Below are 23,842 nucleotides of genomic sequence, written 5' to 3' on the forward strand. Positions count from 1 at the left end.
GTGCAGGGATGACCTGTCATCCAGGAGGTGCTAAGATAAGAGGGAGGGTGGAGGGTGGAGGGGAGTGGAGTGTATTTAGGGATGGAATGAGTGGGAATGGTTTTATGCCTTTTTCTTTTTGGCTACCTCCCTTGTAAAGGGGAAAAAGCCTTGGTATATGTATGTGTACCAAGGACTTTTTCCCCCTCACCAGAGAGGTAGTCAAAATCAAAGGGCATATCCCCTCCCCACCCATTTCACTCCCATCCATCACTCTTTCCTCCCTCTCATCTTAGGTCCTCATGGATGAAGGGTCATCCCTGTATCATGCCCAATGCTCTGGATCAGATCCAATGAAGCAAGACACAGCACATCCACAGCAAGGCTGCTTCACTCAATCAACAACCCCCCCTCCCCCTCATGCAGAAAAACAGCACATGGGGAGAAATCCCTTCAGGCTGCATCAAAATATCATGGAAAGAATGAGTGAAGGAAGATGAGTAAAAGAGGTGTGGAAGGCAGAGGTGGATGGAGTGAACATGAGGGAGTGACCAAGGATGATACAGAATCTATAATTATTATAGATGGATGGGATGAAAGGGGCATTGAGCAGGAGGGGGATGTCTGTTGACCACAGAAGGGAGAAAGCAGGAGATAGGGGTGAGCGGAGAATGTGTATAGATTCAAAAATATGATATAAAACAAATATAGACTATAAAACACCATTCTTTTATGAATCTTTAAACTCTACAGACAACATTTCAAAGCCTGCAATGGTTTGTGATTAAACATGTAAGAGAGAGAATTTTTCTTTGATAAAAATTAAGGAAACTTCTGCTAGGTAACACCTGAGAAAATATCTAATATACCATCAGATGTAGGCTATAAGAAAAAAAAAAAAAAAAAAAAAAATCAAGCTGGATGCCTCACCTGTGCTGGTGGCTGAGGAACAACAGGCTGCATCATCTGGGCAGGAGCAGGTTTAGCCACTGGCTGTGTGGCCATAGGCTGAACCAGGGGTTGTGCTGTAATGGGCTGTACCATGGGTTGTACAGGGGTAGGCTGAACCAAGGGCTGAGCAGGTGTGGGTTGTGCCATGGCTGACATTGGTGCCCCTCCTGGCAAGCCTGGAAATGACCAACCAACCATATTCTCATATATTATGGCAATGGGAAGATAGTAATGTCAATGAATACACAGGAAGCAATAAACAGTATTTAAACCTGATCCAATCCACACATTGTACACACACATACACCAATTGAGTGCACAATGGGGAAGCAACACTATTCAGGGTCGTTGCTGAAGCATAAAATTACTGGTTATTATTATTTTTTTAAGCATGAATGGAAAATTTCAAAGGTTTTCCAAAAGTAAGGGTGAGTAATCTCATAAGGGAAATTGAACAAGATGATACCGAGATCAAAATGAAAGAAAGGAATAGCTTTGAAGGTCACAACTCATCACTAGAGATATGTGAATTCACAACCAAGTTAAAAAGACTGAAATTACTTTCTTCCCATGACTCAGTTTTATGACCTAGAGCAAAAGTGTGAACAAGAAAAAATCCATAATATTGGCTCAGAAAGCAGAAATTTATTACCTTAATGGGAAAATGAGACTTTTACAAGCAAGAGAATTAATGCCAATATTATAAAAGCAAGGATAGGACAAAATCAAATTAGGATAAAATCTTGAGCTGTTAAAGGTAAAAGAAAGCTGGTTATCTGGACAACAGAAGGGGATATATATATGTCACTGTATTTTTAGGCATATGTTGCACTCTGACAGATACAGTGCATCTTAAAAGTAGGCTCATTTTGGGTGTAGGGGGAGAATGGATGTTTAAAATGCCTATGAATCATGTAAATTTTCAGAAAGTTCCCCATCTCACAATTTATGAAGAGAATATCTTTTCCTGGTAGATTTAGGTGTTTTGTTAACAAATTTGATAACCATTTCCTTTACAAATTCCCTCCCCAACTCCCCATTGGTTTTATTATATTTTCATTTGTACCTTGATGTATTATATCCAAAAATCTTACTATTACAAATATATTATGTCAATAATAACAATGGTACATTAAAGTGGTGTACCACTGCATTGGAAGTAAGGAATTTAAACAGTACTTGGAGTGACACGGGACAGATAGATTGGGAGTGTAATAGTAAACCGCAATATGAAAACATTCTTGGTCAAGTGTTGGATAATAAAAGATGACCATAAAAGATCATAAAGGAAGACAAAGGAGAGTGACCAAAGAAATGATTCAAAGTAAAACAGGCCACAAGAAGAAGAAGAATGCTACCAACTGGTTAGTGGCACAGCAACTGTAAACAAAATTGTGGCAGTGCATCAGGTGTGTCCTTGAATTCTTTAATCTATCATACATTGTTAATTGAAGTCCCATACCAATATAAAAAGTGTTATTAAACAGGTCATCAATTATCATTAAAGACAGGGAATATGAGTAAGTTCTGCAATTTTGAATATACTTTAGAAACCATTCCATTAAATTTCACAAGCACAAATATTACTAATTTGGCTTATTATTTTGATAAGCTTTCACTTATGGTCTGTTGCTAGAGTGCAGTATTTAGACAGCATTGGTCAGTCTTGTCACTAATAAGGCAGATTTAGACTGTCTTCCCCACCCACCTTGAAAAAAAAAAAAATAATAATAATAACAATAATAATAATAATAATAATAATAATAATAATAATAATAATAATAATGGCTTCATTGTATAACATGCAGGGCTAATTTTCAAGTTTGATATGTAGTAAAAATCAGCGTGGTATACACCGAAAAATACAGTAATTCCAAAACTACACACAGTACAGTGTTGTCAGCAAGAACAATCATCCTTTCATATAATTTCCTCTTTGCATTCATTTCCAAATGCCTATTTCTCATGAAGTCTTTTAATCCCCCAAGACATTAAATTGATTCTCTCAACCTACAATTGATCTCTATCTCCACTCCTCCCTTTCCTACCACCTGAAACTCCAAATACCTAAAATTATCCACTCCCTCCAGCCTCTCTCCTTTAAGACTTATTTCCAACTCTGTCATCTTCTCTTATACATCTCATCACCTTACTTTTACCCACATTTACCTTCAATTTTCTCCTATCACATACCTCCCCAAACTCTGTCACTAACTACCTTAATCCCTCCTCTGACCCTGCCACAAATGCAGGGTTATCAGCAAACAACTGGTTCACCTCCCACTTCATTCCATTTTTATCTCTAGTTCCCTACATATTACCTTCTCATTTACCTCCTGCATCACCCCTTTCTTGTATACATTGAACAGCCATGGCAACATGACACATCCCTCAAAAAAGCCCCACCTTTACCTCAAATCAGTTGCTCTCTCCATTCCCATTTCAAACACAGCTTTCCTCCAATCCCATATGTTCGCAAAACCTCCAACAGTACCTTTCTGTCTACCCTGTTATACCCCTTTTCCAAATCCATAACAAGCCATAAATGAGTGCCTTAGGGGATTAAAAAGTGTAATGAGAAATAGACATTTGGGAATGAATGCTAAGAAGAGATTGTATGAAGGAGTGATTGTGCTGACAGCACTGTATGGGTCAGAAACATGGAACATAAGAGAGGAAGAGAGGAGGAATTTGAATGTGTTTGAGAGGAGTTGTCTGAGGAGTATGATAAGGGGTTACTAGGCTGGATTGAGTGAGAAAAGAGGAGGTGAGGAGGAGAACGGAGATGGAAAGGGAGTTGGGAGATAGGGTTGATGAAAGAGTATTGGGATGGTTTGGACACATGGAAAGAATGAGAGAAGAAAGATTAGTAAAAGAAGTGTGGAAGGCAGAGGTGGAAGGAGTGAGCATGAGGGGGTGACCAAGGATGAGATGGATAGATAGGGTAAAAGGGGCATTGGAAAATGGGGGAATGTCTGTTGAGGAAGGATGTGAGAGGACAGAAGATAGGGGTGAATGGAGAATGGTTGTATATGGATGATGCTGTGATGCATGAGGGGGAGTGGGTGGGGGGATGGGGGGTGAGGGAGTATGTGTGAGAAATAAATTGACACAGCCCAAAGGTATTTCTCCCTTTCTTCTCTTTTTCTTCATGAGGGGATGGAGAGGGGGGGGTCATCAATTTAATAAAGCTGTCTTGCTGTGGATGTCCTGTCTTGCGACACTACTTCTGACCCAGGGAGGTGGGCGAGATGCAGGGATGACCCATCATCCAGAAGGTGCCAAGATGAGAGGGAGGGAAGAGGGTGGAGGGGAGTGGAGTATGTTAGGGATGGAATGGGTGGGAGTGATTTTTATACCTTTGTATTTTGTCTACCTCCCTTATAAGGGGGAAAAAGCCTTTGGTATATATATTTATGTATGTATATCAAAATTCCAATTCGTGTGCACCAGTTCCATGACATGAACAAAAGCATACAGAAATTAATGCAGAATTATCTTTATACTCTCATAGGGAATTCTACTATTACTGCTCTCATAACTATTATTACAATAGCCAACAGTGAAAATGATCAATCTTTTCATAGCCAACAGTGAAAATGATCAATCTTTTCTCTATTTTCCTAAGCTTAAAACTCCCCAATCCCAGCCCATATCCCACACAGAGCCTACCTGGCACCAAGGGTTGCAGGGGTTGCATTCCCAGACTTCCTGCAGCTATGCTCTTATTAAAACCACCTGGAAAAGTTAGGTTAGTATTTGTGTAGTCTTAACATAAGTGTATATGATGACCATCACTATGTATAAATTCATTCAGCTTAGTTGAAGATAAGGATAAGGATAACTTTCACTATAATGTATTCTGTTTGCTTTAACTTGCAGAGAATTTTACCACTACTAATACTATTGCTGCTACTGTTAAAGAAGAATCTATCTGCATTATTCATTTCACCATTTCCTTTTCTTAGAGCAAGTATTTACTAAGTTTAATACTACATCAACATATATAATTTTTGTTTGTTAATTACTATCTGCCTAGTTACAGTATACAATGTTCAAGTAAATAGTTGGTAATACATAAACTTCCTATTATAAATTTAATCCTTAAATTCTACCTTAATATCAATAAAACATTTCAATTACCATAATTACACAGCCAGAGCTATATATGCAAATATCAACCATCAAAATCAACTCTACATACAAGTGTATATCCTAAAATACTATAAATCAATAATGAAGTCATTCAGCATGAATTAATTTCTAAAACAGATCTACACAAATTTCTATTTCATTCTACTCTCCATTCAATACTTTTCACATGAAAAATTATATTAGTATAATTTAAACTACACTAAAATGCTAACTCAATGAAATATGCTTTTTAACTATACTAAAAACACTATGTCAAAAATTCCCTAAGTACTTTGTTATCTTTTTATTTATAGCTTACATTGGAGGACACTAGGCAACATGATAACATCAAACTATTTGGGTGGCCAGACATCTCGCCTTAGGCTACAGAGTCCAACTTTTAAGCTCTCCTAAATATTGCGCCTTTTTGGCATTTGATTTACATGAATTATAAAAACTACTTCAAACAACTTAAAACAGCAAAAAGTAATGGTGATGATAACTATATATTCTTATAACATGTACCTCCTGTGACCAACACTTCCACAGACCATACAGCATTGGTATAGGGTTTGTAGTTTGATTGTACTCATTATTGTATTATTTCATTGATAATTCTAGTTAGAATAACTATTACCTTTATAACATAATCATTGTTAAGGAATATTCTTGTCATCTCTGCAATCAATCCATTGCCCCTGGTCTCTCTTGCAGAACCTGCAGCCTTCAGATAACTGGCAACAGCCTCTCAGAGGGACCACATATCACTCAGGGAAGATATACTGTGTTGTTGTATAGGGATTGTTAGTGTGGGACATTGTAGTATGAAGTGTTCTGTGTCCTCTGTTGGTGGTTGCATCTGTGGCGTATAAGTTCACATTTGAAGCCTAAAAAAATTCTCCAAATCCAGGGGTTGACTTGTGCCAAATATAAAATGTGGACCTTTACCAATGAGAGAAATGAAAGTGTTTGCCTAACACTTATTGCACACTACTTGTCATAACTCTTGAAGCCCAACACAATTATTTCCTATTGAAACTCATATTTGGTAAGTCTACAGTATTTAACATAGAATTTATAACAATATCAATGATTTAACTCATATGGGAAATTAATTTCAAGGTAAGTTAGGCTGGTTTACTCTGCAACTTTGAACTTATTTACAGCAGTAGAAAACATAGCCCTGCACACCCACAATTTACAACAGCTGATCAGCGTAATAGTTGTGCCATCAATACCAAATGGCCAGTTATTGAACTATGAGTTTGTTACACAAGTGCTTACTATCACCATCAGCAGTAAGAAACTACCATACTGACTTTGAAAATATGGTACACATTGTCTCTTTCATCAGACATTACTGATGATGCAATAACTAACATAGCAATAATTGCTGTTGTTCTTACATTTAAACCTGTAGTGATAAATATACACTAAGCTAGTGTATATTTATGAGACCATGTTGTCATGTATGTGTCATGAAATGATCATGTATAGTATGTCTTGTATGCCATGATATACCTCAAATGGATTTATGTAAAAAATTCCATGTCTAGGATATAGTAAATTTATACTAAAATAAGGTTATTTGCTGCAGATATACCCTAAAGAACGAAAAGGCGTGAAGCTCCAGTGTCATCTGAGGACACAGAGAAAAGGGATGCATGACTTCCCACACCGATACCAGGTCAAGAGATTGAAACCAAGGATGGCACTCGGTGGCACCCAGAAGTGGTACCAGTATAATTTTAACGGTGTGCCAAACGTGAAATAGATAGGTAGATGATAAATATTTGTACACCTTCCTCATATACAAGGTGAAGTGAATGTGTGAAGACAGGCAAATAGGAAAAAAATATATATGTTATATGTACAGCAATTGCAGCATGTCTGCCCAGCAGCATCTGTGAGTGCCCTATTTAGAAGGTTGCACACCACTTCAAAACTCTCTCTCTCTCTCTCTCTCTTATGTAAGTAAAAGTTATTTTTGTACCTTGCCTTTGTTTCTTCCTGTTGAAAATGTGAATATTCTATACAAGAGGGGAAAATTAAGCACACTGAGCAGGAAATTGACAGAATTGTCCAAATCTCGGTCAGATTAGGACAGTTAATCAGAAATCATGCCAGGTCCATGACAATGTATTTTTTTTTTTTTTTTTCATTTTGGGAAAATGGTACTCCCTTATATTCAGGGGTTATCTATATGGAAAACTGTATTTCTTCACATCCTTTAGACATGTGGTCTTTCTTAATTTATTTCCATAACCTCTTAAAGCCCTCCCATCTTTAATCAGGAGATCTCTTCTGTCAATGGAATCTATTCCCTTTAGTGACCTGAACACTAATCATATCACCTCTTTCTCTTCAATCTTTCAAACTTGGCAGACACAGTACTTTTAGTCTTTCTTTATATGGTTTATCTGCCAGGCTGGGGACCAGTTTGGTTGCTGCCCTTTGTATTCTCTCAATCTTACTCATATCCTTTGCTCTGTGGGGGAACCATAATACTGATGCATATTCTAGTCTTGGACATATCAAGGTCTTGAGGAATTTTTTCATCATCTCTTCATCTATACAGTGGGATGCCACTTCAACCTTTTGCAGTAGTCCATATGTCTCCACAACCTTGCTGATATGTCTGTCAGGTGACAGGTTGTCTTTTATCAACACTCCAAAGTATTTCTCCTCTTTTACTTTTGGCATGGGTTTAGTTCCCAAGGAATAGTTTAAGGATGGCCTTTTGCTGCTATTGCCCATTTCCAATACTTTGTATTTTTTGGCATTAAACTTTATTTCCCATTCTTGGCTCCATGTAGAAATAGTGTCTAGATCTTTTTGTAATAGTCTACCATCCTCCTCATTTTTCACTCTTCTCATGATTTGTATGTAAACTGCAAACATGGCATAGCTTGTTGTTCCTTCCGTCATGTCATTGACATAGACAAGAAACATTATTGGTGCAACCACTGAACCTTACAGAACTCTGCTCGTTACTGCTGTACAGCCTGACATCCTATCCTTTTCTATTGTCCTCCCTCATGTATCCTTCATGTATCTGTGATGTGGAGTGTGAGTATATTGTGCATGTATAAATCAAAGAGTGTGGGGGATAGATAGAACCCTGAGGTTCTCTGTTCCTGAAGTTTCTGGTTTGCAATGATTGGCTATCATATGACACACAGGCATTTCTACCTGCCAAATAATTGGCCATCCATCTATTGGTATTATTTGTGCATGTCTGTTTTGTATATTTTGTTTGTGAGATTGTGTGGGGGATGGCATAAAAATATTTATTGTCTAGCATTATAACAAGTGTTCTGTGAGGGGGCCTATCTGAATTAATTCCATTAAAAACTCTTTGTGGGAGATCTATCAGAAGACTGTTTGTGGAGTGGAATGGTCTTAAATAGTGTTATGATTTGTAAAGGGGGGGTTATGCGGTGTGATGAGTTGTAGTATGAGGCATTCTATGACTTTGGAGAGGGTGCTTAGATTTTTATTGGGTGGTGTGATGCTGGAACTGTTGGGTTTTAGTTAGATTTGGGGATTGTGATGATTTTACCATGCTTCTAGATGTTGGGTATGGTGTTGTGTAAATAGCTGTAGTTTGAAATATTGATGAATGCATGTATTACATGTGGTCTAAGGTGTTTTAGGTGGATGCTACTTATGTTGTCTGGACCACAAGTGGAGGAGTGTTTGAGATTAAGTATTATATGCTTTGTCTGGCTGTCTTTGAAGGTTACATTGTCTGAGTCTGTGGGGAAGTCTTTCTTATTTTAGATGATGCATCAGTTGTCAGGGTGAGGGATAGGATGGTTTCTTTGTGCAAAGTGATTTATGATTGTTTGTTTGTCTGTTTATGGGTAAGGTGATTGTTGTGGTGATTGCTGTTCTGTTACTATTGGATAGTGTAATGCTACAAGTGTCTTGTACAATTTTTTTGGTGTTTGTTTCATGATTGTGACAAAGTTTTGCCAATTTAGTGTTTTCTGTTCATGTTTTATTGTTGATCTCAATGTTAAATGCTTGTATTTGGTCTGTTATGTTCTGAAAGATAGGTGTGGGGGGGGGGTCCATTGGAATGTGTTGCAGCGTCTGATAAGGCCTTAAATTTCTGGTGTGAAATTTGGGTTGTGTGATATTCTGTGGCCTCTGAGGATGTATTTCTTGTCTGCAGTTTGTATGGTTGTGTTGATGGTGTGCACAGCAATGTCTACATCTGTGATTGGTGTACTGTTCAGAGTCTCAAAGTGTTGTTCTCTCTCCCATAAAACCTTCCCAGTTTGCTCTTTTGTAATTAATGTATTGTCTGTAGCCAACTGAGGTATATTGTGTTTTGTTGGTGATGATGATCAGACCCAAGGCATCTGACCACTTTCCAAGAAGATATTGGGGAACAGAAGGTGATTTAAGGAGAGAAGGGGGTATAGAGGGCTTGATGGGGGATATGTGTCTGATTATGGGTGTTGTTCATGATGGTTAGTGGAGTCAAGCTGTGTCTGTAAATCAAACCTTCTGTCCATCCTGGGGTTGCTGACATACCAAGCCAATGACTTGGTGTTGAAGTTGCCACCTACAATAAGTTTGGGGATAGTGGTAAGTTGGTTGAAGTTAGGCCTAAAGTTGTTGGGAACTGTGGGGGATGATCGCAGGGGAGGGGTGTATATGTTAACTAATGTGATTGTGGATTTGTCACCTGTTTGGATTTGGGTTGATTGAACTTAAGTGGTGCTATCAGTGGGAGGGAGGGAGGACTTGGTGATGGTACTTGTGTCCATGAAGCAGATGGATTGGTGGATTAGGGTGACAAGACCACTGCCATTGCCAACAGCCTATGGTGGTGAAATTAAGAAAAGTGGGTGTTTCTTGTATGATGGCAATGTGTATGTTGTGTTTGAGAAAGTGTTCAAGTTTGTGTGTGGGTTTTTTTTTGTGTTGATGCCATCAATGTTTAATTGTAAGATGTTGATATTGTGTGTTTGGTGCATGTTGGAGGATTAGGATCAGTGCTAGGATGAGGGGGAGTGGTTGGGGGAGGGTGGGAGGAGGAATGGGTAAGGGAGGGGGTATGGGTGAGGATGCAAGATGCAGGTGGGGAGGATGAGGGTGAAGTAAGGGGTTGGAATGAGGAACAGGGCCAGGTGTTTGTGTAGTATTTCATGCATAGTTTTTTTATATTATTTGTTTATTTGTTTGTTATTGTTTGTTTATTATTATTTGCTTGATTTTTATTTTTATTAGTTATCTGTCAATTTACTATTATTTACTATTTATCTGCTTGTTTATTATCTAACTACACCTATGCATTTATTTATTATTATCTATATTATTATAATTTTTATTTATCATTATTATATTACATTTTTTTCCGCATCCAACCTAGTTATGGACCAAAAGGTCTCCTGTTGGCATGCTCCACCTTTGTAATCCTTTGTAATGTCGGCAAGCATTCTGCGAGTGGGGTGGGCCTAGTTTTTGGATAAATTGCATTGAACTGAGCCCTTTACCTGGTAGCTCAAGGTGATGGGTTTGAAGCATGCTGAACATGTGTACTTTGTGGTGGGTCCAGGATTAAATTCTTTACATCTCAGGCTAATAGGAGGAGTAGATGGATGATTGTTGGAGAATCACCCCTCGGTGTTGAAAAAATGTGAGGGTGTACTTTTGGGTAAGGGCTGTGGTACTTGCCCGGAGTAATCAATGCTGCTCCCAGGGATCCATGACACCTGCAAGGATAGCAAGGGCTTCTTGTGATAGTTTTGTCTCCAATTCCTTCCTTGCTGGAGTTTGGGGGGGGGGGTCACCCCACAATGTAGAAATCACCACATCAGGACCAGTGTGGTTTATCAATTTGGTCTAAGGCTGGGGATGATGCATGATCTTTTTCAGATCACTGGGATCATTTGCATGCCTAGCAATGGTTAAAAATATGTCAGGGCTTTTTATACTGGAGAGCCCAAAAGTTTCTGGTAGTAGTTTGATATCTTGTCTGGTCCTTCTACATGAGAGGTTTTTCAATATCTTTTTAACATTTTCTGTATCACTGTTTGAGAAAAGAAGTGCCTAGTTTTATTTTGCATATCTATCAATCAATCAATCAATCTGTTGCTGTTGTCCCAGATCTCTCTTGAAGGAGGCCCATGGATCTCAGGTAATCAGCTACAGCCAATGAGCTGGGCCATAAATCCCTCAGAGAAGAAATATGTTGATACTGTTTCCGAATGGCTTCCTGGACACAAATGTGCTAGCATGGTTCTTACTTTGCTAGAAAGGAATGATCTCTGATATCCTGCGGGGCTGATACCTAAGGGATGATGGTGAAGTACTGAATTTGGTTGTCTGTTATGAAGAACTTTAGTGATCTAAGCATGAATGTCTTTTTGCGTGAATGTATTATATGGTACCAATGGTAGGTTGCTGTATGCATTTGAGTAACAAGTTGTTGTTTTTTCTCATTCAACTGGTTGTGCTGATGGGTGAGTGGTGTTGGGGGCTCTAATACAGAATTGTGTACCCATAATTTTCATTATATTCTATGGAATTTTAGTTTATGTGTGCAGGTGTCCTATTGGGGTAGTTTTGGTGTATCCTCTTATTGCTCTCAATAGTTTCTAAAAGTGCTTATTTTGCTGAATGCTGGGAACCATACTGTGGAAGAGTAGTCAAGGGTGGTTCTCATGAACTGTTTAAAGACCATAATTAGAGGTTCCTTCCATTTTCCAAACCCAGTGCTTCCAAAAGATTTTAGTAAGCTTATTTTCTTGTTGACTTTCAATGTCAGATCTTTGACATGTGGTTTGATGATCACACAAGTATCAATAGTGAGGTCAAGAATTTTAGGGTTCTTTTCCAATGAAAGCATGTAGCTGTTTAATTTCATGTTTTTTCATGGTTGTCTAGAATTAATAATATTATTGATACATATTTTTTTCTTGTTTTCTGGATTCATGAATTTCATGCTTACTTTAGAGAAAAGTTTGTTAATAATCTTGCAGTGTTGTTGTGATAAGCAGTGTGAACATAATTTGAGGCAGATTCTATAGTTTTGCTGAAGCAAATTCACTTCTACTAAATTTGCAGCAATACAACATATCAGCTACAGCACTTACTAATCAATACACAATGAGCATATCTAATCCTGCAATCAGGTTGCAAAATTACAAGCCAACATTAGGAATAAGGCACCATCTACAGGAGCATACAAGTAAAAGTGCTGTACAAAGAAAAGCAGTGTGAGAAAAATGTAAAGAATATGTCAGAAGGAAACTCACTGGGAGTTGCACCTTGAATCATAGGCTGTGATGTGATGGATGGAGCCATGGTACCTTCCAGCATACTCCCTACCCCCTGGCCGCCATTGGCAATAGTCACCAAGCCCCCTGTACCAGCCTGGCCTCCACCTCCTGCAACTGTGGCTGTTGCTCCACTACTAACACCTACTCCTTCAGATCCATTCAACAATGAAATAACACCTCCAACTGAAGGTGGTGCAGAAGTGGGAGGGGCAGAAGGGGCTGTAGGAGCCGTAGGAGGTGTTGGGGCTGTAGGGGCTGAAGGCTCCATGGGAATCAGTGGCGCCTGTGATGTCGCCCCAACTGGGGTTCCTTCAACACAACATACAGGCAACATTATAGTATAATTTAATTATTCCAGGAACCTTCGCACTAAAGCTTTTCTTCATTGTGTTACAAATTACAATAAAACTCAAGTTTCTAGTTTACATTTTGTGCCTAGTTATTGGCATATCCTAAAAAAAATTTTTATTTTTATCATGGTCCCAAAAACATCTGAATGTCACGATAAATTGCACTCCATAAATTATTTTATATTTATATCACACCATTTAACTTTTCAGTAGCTATTGGTAATTCATTTGACCATACAATATTTCAATCAAAATTCTTTTATTTTCCAAACATCAAATAAGGTCTCTTATTATTTAATGAAATACAAAATATGGAGCTAATCCAGCTAATCACTATTAGACACCCATCATTTTGAGTGCAATGTTAGCAATGCTGTAGTAAAATGAAAAAAAGTATTATAATTTCAGTCTCCCTTAGCTAAGCATGCAGAAAAATGTAATTTTCGCAGGAAAATTAATTTTTCCCTGATACAAACCTGAGGTACTCCTTACAATAGGATACTTTCGCGTAGCGCAAATATTTCTACTGCTAAATTAAAATCCTCACTCTGTGGGTCTGGGCAACGCTTATCCTCAGTAAGGGGCCCCATTGGGGCAAGGGGGGGGGGGCCTTGCCCTCCACCACAAGTCTCGCACACTATAACCATTCTCTGAGCCAGGTATGAAATTAAGCACAAGGTTTGTCAGGCAAGGAGAAGGAACTGTTTAGAGGGGTGGTTGAGGAGGGCCATTAAAGGTAAGGAGTACCTCAGGTTTGTATCAGGGAAAAATTAATTTTCCTGCGAAAATTACATTTGTTCCGAAGAATACAAACTCTTCGGTACTCCTTACAATAGGAGACTCGGACTTAGGAGGGAAGGAAGTTGTTATCTAGCCTGGGAAACCGCCGTAAGGAAAATCTAGTGTGCTAAGACTATGTTGACCAGACCCCTATACATTCCCCTCACTTTGAAGTGCACCCCTTTCTGTTCCCTGGAGTGGAGACAGACAGGTTATAATCACTTTTGTACCACTGAAGGGTTTGAATTGATTCCCTTGGAATGCTTGAGAGCCCGCGGGTGAGGTAAGGGAATGTAAGAGTATGAGAAGGACTTTGGAAAGTTATCCCTGCAGTTGCCGAGCCAGAACCTGGATGAGTTGTCAGGGTCGGCTGTGTGCTCTTGAGGAGGGGTATATCATTTTCAGGACTTCTTGGGCGGGCACTATGGGGCCCAAAGATAAGTTCCCTAAAGATTCCCACATAACTTCTTTGAGGTAAAAGGAAGTGAACGTATTCTGGCTCTTCCATATACCTGCTTGAAGAACCTGGTTGACTGACAGATTCTTTCTGAAGACTAGGGAGGTCCCTACTGCCCTCAGGTCATGGGCAATCTGTGTGGTTCATGTCGCAGGCTCTGCGGATGACTTCCTTTGTCCAGTAAGAAATGGAATTCTTAGTGATGGGCTTCGGTCTACCTTTAGTAGAGATGAACAACCTCTTTAATTCTGGTCGAAGATGTTCGGTTCTCTTGAGGTAGGTCCGGATGGCTCGTACCAGGCATAGAACTGTTTCAGTCTGTTCTCCCCCTACAAATTTGTCTAAGGACGGAACACTAAAGGACCAGAATCTAGGGTCAGATTTGGCAGGATCTTGGTTTTTGGCAATGAATTGAGGCATGAAAGTGAAGGAGACCTCTTTCCATCCTTTGGAATGGGCGACTCTATAAGAGATGGCGTGTAACTCCCCTACTCTCTTGGAAGATGCCAGGGCTAGCAGAAAAAACTGTCCTCAAGGTGAGGTCCTTCAGATGTGCCTCTCGGAGAGGTTCGTAAGGGGGACCCCTCAGAGAGTTCAGGACTAATGCCACATCCCGCGGAGGAGAACTGATTTCCCTGGGGGGGCATGATCTTTGAAGTGCCTGAAGAGCATGGAAATTTCCGGTGAAAGGGCTAGGACCATGCCCTTCAGAGAAAACACCTGATTTAGAGCTGCCCTATAGCGTTGTACTGCCGAGAGGGAGATCTTCTTGGACTTCCTGAGGAAGTGGAAGGAGGCAATCTCAGGAATGGTGGCTCGATCTGGGACTAACTTCCTGGAGTGGCACCATTTTGCAAAGGCATTTCATTTCCCTTGATAAAGGTTAGCTGAGGAAGAGCGAATAGGAGCGGACATGTCCTCCGCCACTTCTCTGGGAAAACCCTTCTTTAGGAGGATCCGGACCATAGTCTGAATGCGTTAAGATTGAGTGCTGAAGGGTTCTTGTGCCAAGCCCCGTTGATGGGTGGATGCAGAAGATCTGGTCTTCCCTGAAGGGCCAGAGGCTCTTCTACTGCTAGCTCGAGGGCGTCTGGAAACCATGGGGCTTCGGGCCACCAAGGAGCGATCAAAGTCATCCGAAGGTAGGATGCGTGTCTTGCTCTCAGGAGTACCTTCTGGAGCAAGGGAAATGGTGGGAAAGCGTAGGAGTACGGGTTGTCCCAACTTTGCAGAAGAGCGTCTTCTCCTGCTGCCAGAGGATCCGGGAGAGGGCTGAAATATATTGGGAGTTGGTGATTCCATCTCATTGCAAAAATGTCCACTAGAGGGGAGCCCCATTTGCTGAGGATGAAGTTCGCTACCTCTCGATAGAGGGACCATTCTTATGTTGATTATCTGATTCTTCCTGCCGAGGTGGTCCGCCCAGACATTCCTCTTCCCCGGGATGTAGCGGGCTTTGAGTGACATCTGGAGATTCTTGGCTAGGTTGAGGATGTCCATCGTCAGAAGGCATAGTTCCTGGGAGACTGTGCCCCCCTTGCTCATTCAGGTAGGCTACTACCGAGGAATTGTCTGACATTATGCCCACTACTTGTCCTGAGACTTGATCCTTGAAGTGACGGAGAGCCAGGAGTACTGCTTTCAACTCAAGCCAATTGATATGGGCTGTCCGCTCGACTGTGGACCAGGAACCGCTGATGTGATCGTCATTGAGGTGGGCTCCCCAGCCCTCCTTGGAGGCATCGGAGAATAGAAGGACTTCGGGGGGAGATGGGCCGAGGGGCATCCCCATGAGAAGGTTGCATGGGCCTTCCACCAGAGAAGAGAATCCTTGACTTCTTCGGTGAGGGAGATGTGTTGTAGGGGTTCTCCCTCTTGCGGGGCCCACTGAGACTTGAGGAGCCACTGTAGCGGTCGCATTCTTTGTCTACTCCTGGGGATTAATTTCTCTACGGAGGCCATATGGCCCAGGAGGATTTGGCATTGTTTCGCCATCAGGAACCTGGTCCATAGAGCCTGTGCAACTAGAGAAGCGAGATTCTGGATCCCCTTTTCTACTGGGAAGGACTTCATTAGGGAGGAGTCCAGGACCATACCCAGGTACGTGACTCTCTGTCTTGGTAAGAAATCTGACTTTTCCGGGTTGACTACTGTCCCAATTTCAGGACAAAGGTTAGGACCATTCTCAGGTGTTCTTGGCATAGCTGGGCGGAATGTGCAAGGATCAGCCAGTCATCCAAGTAACGGAGTAGGTGAATTCCCCTGGAGTGGGACAACGCTGAAACGAGGTTGAACACACTGGAAAAGACTTGGGGTGCTGTGGAAAGGCCGAAGCAGAGGCAGGGGAAGTGGAAGGTGTTGCCCCTGTGGATGATTCTGAGGAATTTCCTGGAGGAGGGATGCACTGGTATGTGGAAATAGGCATCTTGGAGGTCCAGCGACACCATGAAGTCCCCTTCCCTGATAGACGCCCTTACGGACTCTGGGGTGTCCATTCGGAACTTTGTCAGGGAAAGGAACTAGTTGAGTGGAGACAAATAGATGACTGGTCTCCACACCCCTGTTGTCTTTTCTACTAGGAATAGCCTTGAGTAGAACCCTGGGTCCGGAGTCGAGACTTCCTCTAAAGCTCCTTTCTGGAGCAGAACGGAGGTTTCCTCCGCTAGGGCCCGACCGCGAGCCGAGTCCGGGTGGTAGCTGCTGACTTGGATGGGATAGGGGGAGAGGTTTGGGACAGTGTGAAAGGGAAGACAATAGCCTGTCTTGATGAGATGGAGGGTCCAGTCTTCCGCCCCGGCCTCTTCCCATGCTCTCCAGTAGAGGGAGAGGCAACCCCCTATCTTGTGCGGAGGGGCTGGCGAATTCCTAGGATTCCTGTGGGGGAGTCCGGAGCCTCTATAATGTTTGCGCCTAGGATCTCTAGTCGCAAAGGGACGGGGCTTTCCTGTCTGCCTTTTCGACTTGGAGTGGAGGGGTAGGGAATCAGCATGCGGGTTAGAAGGGGGGGCCCTCTTCAATAGAGCATAAATTTCTCTGAGGAGGGGATCACTGGGGTCTCCTAGGATGGTGTCTCTCCTGCGGGACTCAATGTTGGCCCAAGACGTTAAGAGGCAAGCCGCTTGATGCTTCAGAGCTCTGCTCGAGCTTTCCCATAGAGCCTGGAGGTTGCATTCCCCTTGGGGTTGCAGCCCGGGTAAAAACTCCCTTACTGAAGCCAAGACGCGTTCCAGCCAGGAGTTCACCACGAGAGAGAGAGCCAGACCCTGAACGAGGTCCCTGGATTCTCTGCCGGAAAGGATGACGTTTCTTCTGAGCAGTGAATCCACGTCCGCTTTGACAAGCTCTGGTAACCGAGCCGGGATCAATGCTTCTTAAGGTTTGTCCCTGATGAGAAGTAGAAGCGTTTTTGCTGTTCCACTGGAACAGAGTGCCAGCGCGGTTTTTCGGTTGCCCGGTTTGTGAGTGCGTCGGAGGCCTGGTTCATGGCTCGTACTGTCTGTGTACTCCATGGGAGTTGGATTGGAGGTGGTTTTGTTGTTTGAGAATTGCCCGTCCTGAAGATTTCAGACTCGAACGTGACTTCCTCTTCTTGTGGAAGGCTCAGTTGATTAGCTCTCCTAACTTTAGGGAGGATCTCTGAGCAGGAGGGTGTAACAACCATCGGGGATTCCGACTGGGAATCCTGCAAAGTTTGGTAACTTGCCCTCTCATCCCCGGCGCTGTGGACATCGTCGCCGTCGTAGCTGGCGCCTGTCCGGTCAGCGAGAAACACCGCGTCTGCAACCTTGTCCCTCATCTCTGTCCTCGTGATCAAAGGGCATGGAAAGGTCACCGTTGATCACCTGGCTCTTCCTACGGTGGGTGTTATACGTACTGCGGGATTCCTGAGTAGAAGAGACTAAGGGGCTCTTTGTCTTTGAACCCGGGTTTTTTGTCCGTGCCGGCGTCGAGTTTCCGGGATGGGTCGGGGGCAAGCCGCAAGCGACCTCATCCGGGAAAAATGTCATACAGAAGTGGTAGCTAGAGGTGGCCTGAGGCGCATGTCCGTCAACGCTAACCGTCCTGGTTGAAGGAATAGAGGACAACTTGGCCTGAGAATGACTCGAAGTGGACGTTGTACCACTTTCCTGGCTACTACGCTTTGGAGGAGGGACCGTCGAGTTTCCGGGATGGGTCGAGGGCAAGCCGCAAGCGACCTCATCCAGGAAAAATCTCGTACAGGAACGGTAGCTAGAGGTGGCCTGAGGCGCATGTCCGTCTACGCTAACCATCCTGGTTGAAGGAAGAGAGGACAACTTAGCCTGAGAATGACTCGAGGTGGACGTTGTACCACTTTCCTGTCTACTACGCTTTGGAGGAGGGACCGTCGAGTTTCCGGGATGGGTCGAGGGCAAGCCGCAAGCGACCTCATCCAGGAAAAAGCTCGTACAGGAACGGTAGCTAGAGGTGGCCTGAGGCGCATGTCCGTCTATGCTAACCGTCCTGGTTGAAGGAATAGAGGACAACTTGGCCCGAGAATGACTCGAGGTGGACGTTGTACAACTTTCCTGTCTACTACGCTTTGGAGGAGGGAGAGAATTGCTTGTCTCCTCTGAAGCCGTAGTCTGCCTTCTCTTGTTTTTGGGAGGTGAAGAAGGAAGCCATTTTCTATGCTTGCGCACCTTTTTCCCTGCATGTGCTTTCCTGTGAACATGAAAGTACACGGAACACTGACTACCATCCCACTGAATGCACGTCTCACACGGGGATGAAGGTGAACACTTGAGAGCTATACACTTGAAACACCAAATGTGAGGATCCACTTAGGCTGGCGGTAAGGGGGTGAGACAAAGGGATCCCTTCGGCGAAGGCACACAACCCATCTTGAACAACAACAATACTGGAACCAGATTCCATACTTACAGTGAAGGGTAGGATACCCAGTGGCGGCTAACCCCTTCCATACGGTGCCACACACGTAGGTGGCATGAGGAGCAATTGAATATGCAACGATGCCATATCGGCGTCTTGATTATATTTATTGTAGTCGCCCCTATTTCTATATTCTCTCTTAATCTGCCCTGAGTCGCATTCTCTATGGTTTTCAAAATTCACGGGTGAAAGAGAGAATGATAAATATAAGCAGCGACTATATTTTATGATGCGAGTATTATTACGACACGTCGTACGGCTGGCATTGGCTGCTGCCCGCGAGATTTTGAACCGTATGGAAGGGGTTAAGGGAATAATACAGGAAAGGCAGAAGGCACTTAATAAATTCCAGGACACAGGATGGCGTAGGGAAACCCCTATGAAATTGAAGGACAACGAACTCCTTAGCGTCCTGGGAGTGAGATGGCGACAATCGAAGCGGGTTGCTTGATTTTCGGCACATACGTAAATATTGAACCGTTGATTAATTAACGGTTCGCTGCCGTGCTAATAATGGATTTTGACTGAGAATCGGCCCATTAAGGGGGAAACCGATAAAAACTAAACATGTATAGTTGAGAGATGTTAACTCGTTCACTACTGCGAAGAGAATGGTTATAAAGTGCGAGACTTGTGGTGGAGGGCAAGGGCCCCCCCCCCCTTGCCCCAATGGGGCCCCTTACTGAGGATAAGCGTTGCCCAGACCCACAGAGTGAGGATTTTAATTTAGCAGTAGAAATATTTGCGCTACGCGAAAGTATCCTATTGTAAGGAGTGCCGAAGAGTTTGTATTCTTCGGAACAAACATGACTTGTGATACAAATTTTACTGTGAAACCCCTCGAGTTGCCCTAAAAAGCAAATTCTACTTCCATCTAAGCTACTGCCCTAGTCAAAAAGCATAACCTGCCAAAACTGTAGTATTTACTAGTGATGTATTGGATATCTGTCTACATCTCTGCTGAGCTTCCACAGTGAAAATAACATCTGCATTACTGTCTACTATCATATGCCCATGTATATTATAGAAAGCAACTAAATGGAAAGGATTGAGGGTACTAAGGATTACCAATCAACATTTTTCTCCTACACAATGTCAAAGCATGGTGAGTCTGGTAGGAGGAATCCAACCAGAATCTTAGTAATTAGGTCAATGAATTTGTTTGGATGTGGCATATATGAGAGCTGAACAGAAGAAATTAGTAGCATGTCTATGAGAAAAAAGATGATCCATTAGCAGTGAATGAAATGAAACCACTGGAAAGGTGAGGTGAAGTTTGAGATAGTGATGGGTAAGGTGTCTGGGCAAGAAAAGGAAGGAGTGGTAGTGCTAGTAAATGATGAAATGGGTAAAGCCAAGTCCACACTGTGCCTCATGCAGATCTGCACGTAGCAGTGTTGAATGCTGAGCTCAATGTCCACACTGATATCCACCCTGATTGGCTGTGATAAGAATGCTAGTCTCACAGATGCAATTCTCATGTATATCATTGGATAGCTCCTATCATTCCGAGTATTTTGAACCTAATAAATACATACTGCAAATTATTAGTGACAGTAATGATTTTTAAAAATCTAATGTTTTTTTTATGGTGGGATCTGTGGTGGAGAATAGCATAACTGTACCTAACTTAACCTAAAAACTCTCTTCCAAATGTGTTGCCAGTGCTGGAAGTATGGAAAGCATCAAAATCTATTGTCTGCAAGCATTTTCATACTGGCATATTTTCATGAAGGGAAAATCTCTAAGTTGTTTGCTAGTCTCACAGATACAATTCTTATATCATTGGATAGCTCTTATCATTCTGAGTATTTTGAATCCCATTAATATGTACATGTTACCAGTAATGTCAGTAGCAATTTTTTTCCCTGCACTAGAGATTTGCACAACCACACTTAATCTAAACTAAAAACTCTCATCTTTAATGTCATGATTCATAACTCTTCCCTCCATGTCATCAAGGCTCACATTCCTTACACTCCCTCAACCAAGGCTGAAGTGGCACTGACAACATTTACATACCTACCAAATCAAGTTGGTTCAAAACAGCTCAGCAGTGTGCTGGCAGTGTTGAAAACCTATTTTAAATAATACCACTAACACTGCCATGATCATGGAGCATAGTATGGATGGGCCTTAAGTGCATGGTGGAATGGAAAAAGGTGTCATCAAGAATGACTGTGGGTGATTGGTAGGGGAGACATGGGCATTTGTGGGTGTATATGGTCCAGGTAATGAGAAAACTGAGGAGAAAGAATTGTATTGGATTAGTTTAGATAAGTGTGTAGAGTTTTGGAATGAATGTATATGTAATTGTATTGGGAGATCTGCTAAAGTAGTATATGAAGTGATGGATGGAGTAGTATGAAAGTATGGGGTAAAGGAGCAATAGTGGGGGTGGGAAGAGGTGTTGAATGTGTGTAATTAAAGGGAAATGACAGTATTTAAGAACATGAGTGACTCCACCCATGATTTTCTTTTCTCCTCAAATAGCTGACCAATGAATGCATCTGTCCTACCATCTTGTAGAATTTATATAGTGTCTGTTTTGCTTATTGTTGGGAACCAGGCTGTGGAAGCATATTCAAAGGTGGTTTTTATGAAATGTATAAAAAAGACAGCAATTAGTTTCTTTCTATTCCTCAAATCCCATGCATAAATGTACCATAATTTTGTGTAAAAAAAAATCCATATCTCCAACCATGGGCATGGAGGTAAAAGTAATATTTAGTTGTGTCCACATCCACAAAAACTAATGTTTTAACTTCCCATGGTCTGATATGCAACCACATTGTATGAGAAACAGATCCATCTTCACTTCCACAGAGATCTCAACTTTGGTATCTGATACATCACTAGCATTTCCCTACTATAATCACTCCAAAATATGGAAACAATGTATTTTGTTTCATCACACCAAAGAAGGACCGAATTACCTTTTTAAAACTGATATTTCAAATTAATCTATAAGCTGTGTAATAACACTGCTTTGAGATCAAGTTCTAATTCTTATTATGATTATAAAAATACCTAAAGTGTGAAGGTCTTGCATTAAAATGCACAACAGTTCATATCATTCACAGAAGCAAACAAAATCTAAATTATGCCTTACCAGGCCCAGAAGGTGGGGCAGGGGCAGCTGTGTATTCCAATTAGGAAGACATATTGGTGAAGAAGATAGACATTACAATAGTCAAGAGCAATGGAAATCTACTCATTTTATATAGCTGAGAGTCAGTGGTAATATTCTATGACAACATTACAGAATAGCTGCAATAGCACCCTATGATGTTCTAAGTGATACAATAATGCTAAAACTCAATAGTTACTCATGGTGTAAATTCCTAAAATCAATAAAGTGGATTTCAGGTATTTTCATGTAAAAATTTCTTTACATTTAAAAATATAATCAGAAATGAATCTCCACTGTTAAAAATAGATCAAAGGCATGGTTCACATATATACAGATGTCAAAAGAAAATACAATTACCAATATAAGAAGCCTAAAACATTATGAATTATACTCTCCCCTTGTTTTGTGCTCAGATGAGAGGAAGGGTGGGAGGGGTGTGGAGTGTATTTGGGGATGAAATGGGTGGGAGTGTTTTTATGCCTTTCCCTTTTTGGCTACCTCCCTTGGAAGGGGGAAAAAGCCTTGGTATATGTATGTATGTATGTATGTATGTATATATATATATATATATATACACACACACATATATGTATATATAAATATATATATATATATATATATATATATATATATACATATATATACACACATTAATAAATAAAAATAATAATAAAACACACACACATATAATTACATAAACAATTTAAAGTGAAAATTGGAGAGAGAACTCATTACATAAGCAAAAGAGATTTAGAAGTATTAATGTATATTTTCTGCAGAAGATTAAAGTGGCTTTTCACTGTATGGATGAAGGGATTATTATTATATAAAAAAAATCAAAGAAACTCTGATTTGTCAAAAACTAGAAATTACATCAGTGGCAGGGTCCCCACACAGAGTGAAGGATATAAGCAAGACATAAAAATACAAAGTGCAGCAACCATACTGGTCCCCAGCCTGGCACATAAACCATAAGAGAAAAAAAATGAAAGCACTGGGTCTGCCAACTTTGAAAGATTGTAGAGAAAAAGGTGATATGATTACAGTATTCAGGTCACTAGAGGGGATAGATTGTACTGACAGAAGAAATCTCGTGATTAAAGATGAGGGGCTTTAAGAGGTCATGGGAACCAATTATGAAAGATGTGTCTAAAGGATGCGAAGATGGTATTCCATAGAGATGCATGAAGACATGGAATAGTTAAGGAAGTGATATAGCCCAAACTGGAACAATACATGAATTCAAATCTAAATATGATAATTGGAAATCAAGAATATAGATTCAGTTGAAACTGTAATGAATATGATGCTAGGTATGAACAAAACTGTAGAGTAGGATACATATACCAAAGGCTTTTTCCCCCTTACAAGGGAGGTAGACAAAAAACAAAGACATAAAATCCACTCCCACCTATTCCATCTCCATATACTCCACTCCCGTCCACCCCCCTCCCCTCCCTCTTATCTTGGCTCCTCCTGGATGACTGGGCATCCCTGCATCTTGTACACTGTCCTGGGTCAGAAGCAGTGTCGCAAGACACAGCATATCCACAGCAAGGCTGCTTCATTAAATCGGCAACCCCCCTCTGTCCCCTCATGCAGAAATGGAGATGGGGAGAAATCCCTTCAGGCTGCATCAATTTATTTCTCACACATACTCCCTCACCCCCCATTCCCTACCCTGTTTCTTTCATGCATCACAGCATGGAGGTGGAGGTAGAATATAGACTGAGAGAAGAGAGTAAATGCCTCGGGGGATTAAAAAGTGTAACAAGAAAAAGACATTTGGAAATGGATGCTAAGAGGAGATTGTTTGAAGGAGTGATTGTGCCAACAGCACTGTATAGGG

General features: G+C 41.5%; 1 protein-coding gene across 1 annotated transcript in view; it reads right to left on the minus strand.

The window, feature by feature from the left end:
- The window catches only part of Dap160 (dynamin associated protein 160), a 465,025-nt gene that overhangs the window by 435,945 nt on the left and 5,238 nt on the right, over positions 1-23,842 (minus strand). The window contains exons 4-7 of the mRNA XM_076192536.1: positions 21,973-21,999; positions 12,339-12,671; positions 4,603-4,668; positions 910-1,106 (exon numbers count right to left, since the gene is read on the minus strand). Coding sequence (XP_076048651.1) covers positions 910-1,106; positions 4,603-4,668; positions 12,339-12,671; positions 21,973-21,999 — 623 coding nt within the window. The remainder of the gene's footprint in view (positions 1-909; positions 1,107-4,602; positions 4,669-12,338; positions 12,672-21,972; positions 22,000-23,842) is intronic.

The sequence above is a fragment of the Oratosquilla oratoria genome, chromosome 11 (assembly GCF_046742065.1).
Source record: "Oratosquilla oratoria isolate Oo_2021 chromosome 11, ASM4674206v1, whole genome shotgun sequence".
In the NCBI taxonomy this organism is placed as follows: Eukaryota; Metazoa; Arthropoda; class Malacostraca; order Stomatopoda; family Squillidae; genus Oratosquilla; species Oratosquilla oratoria.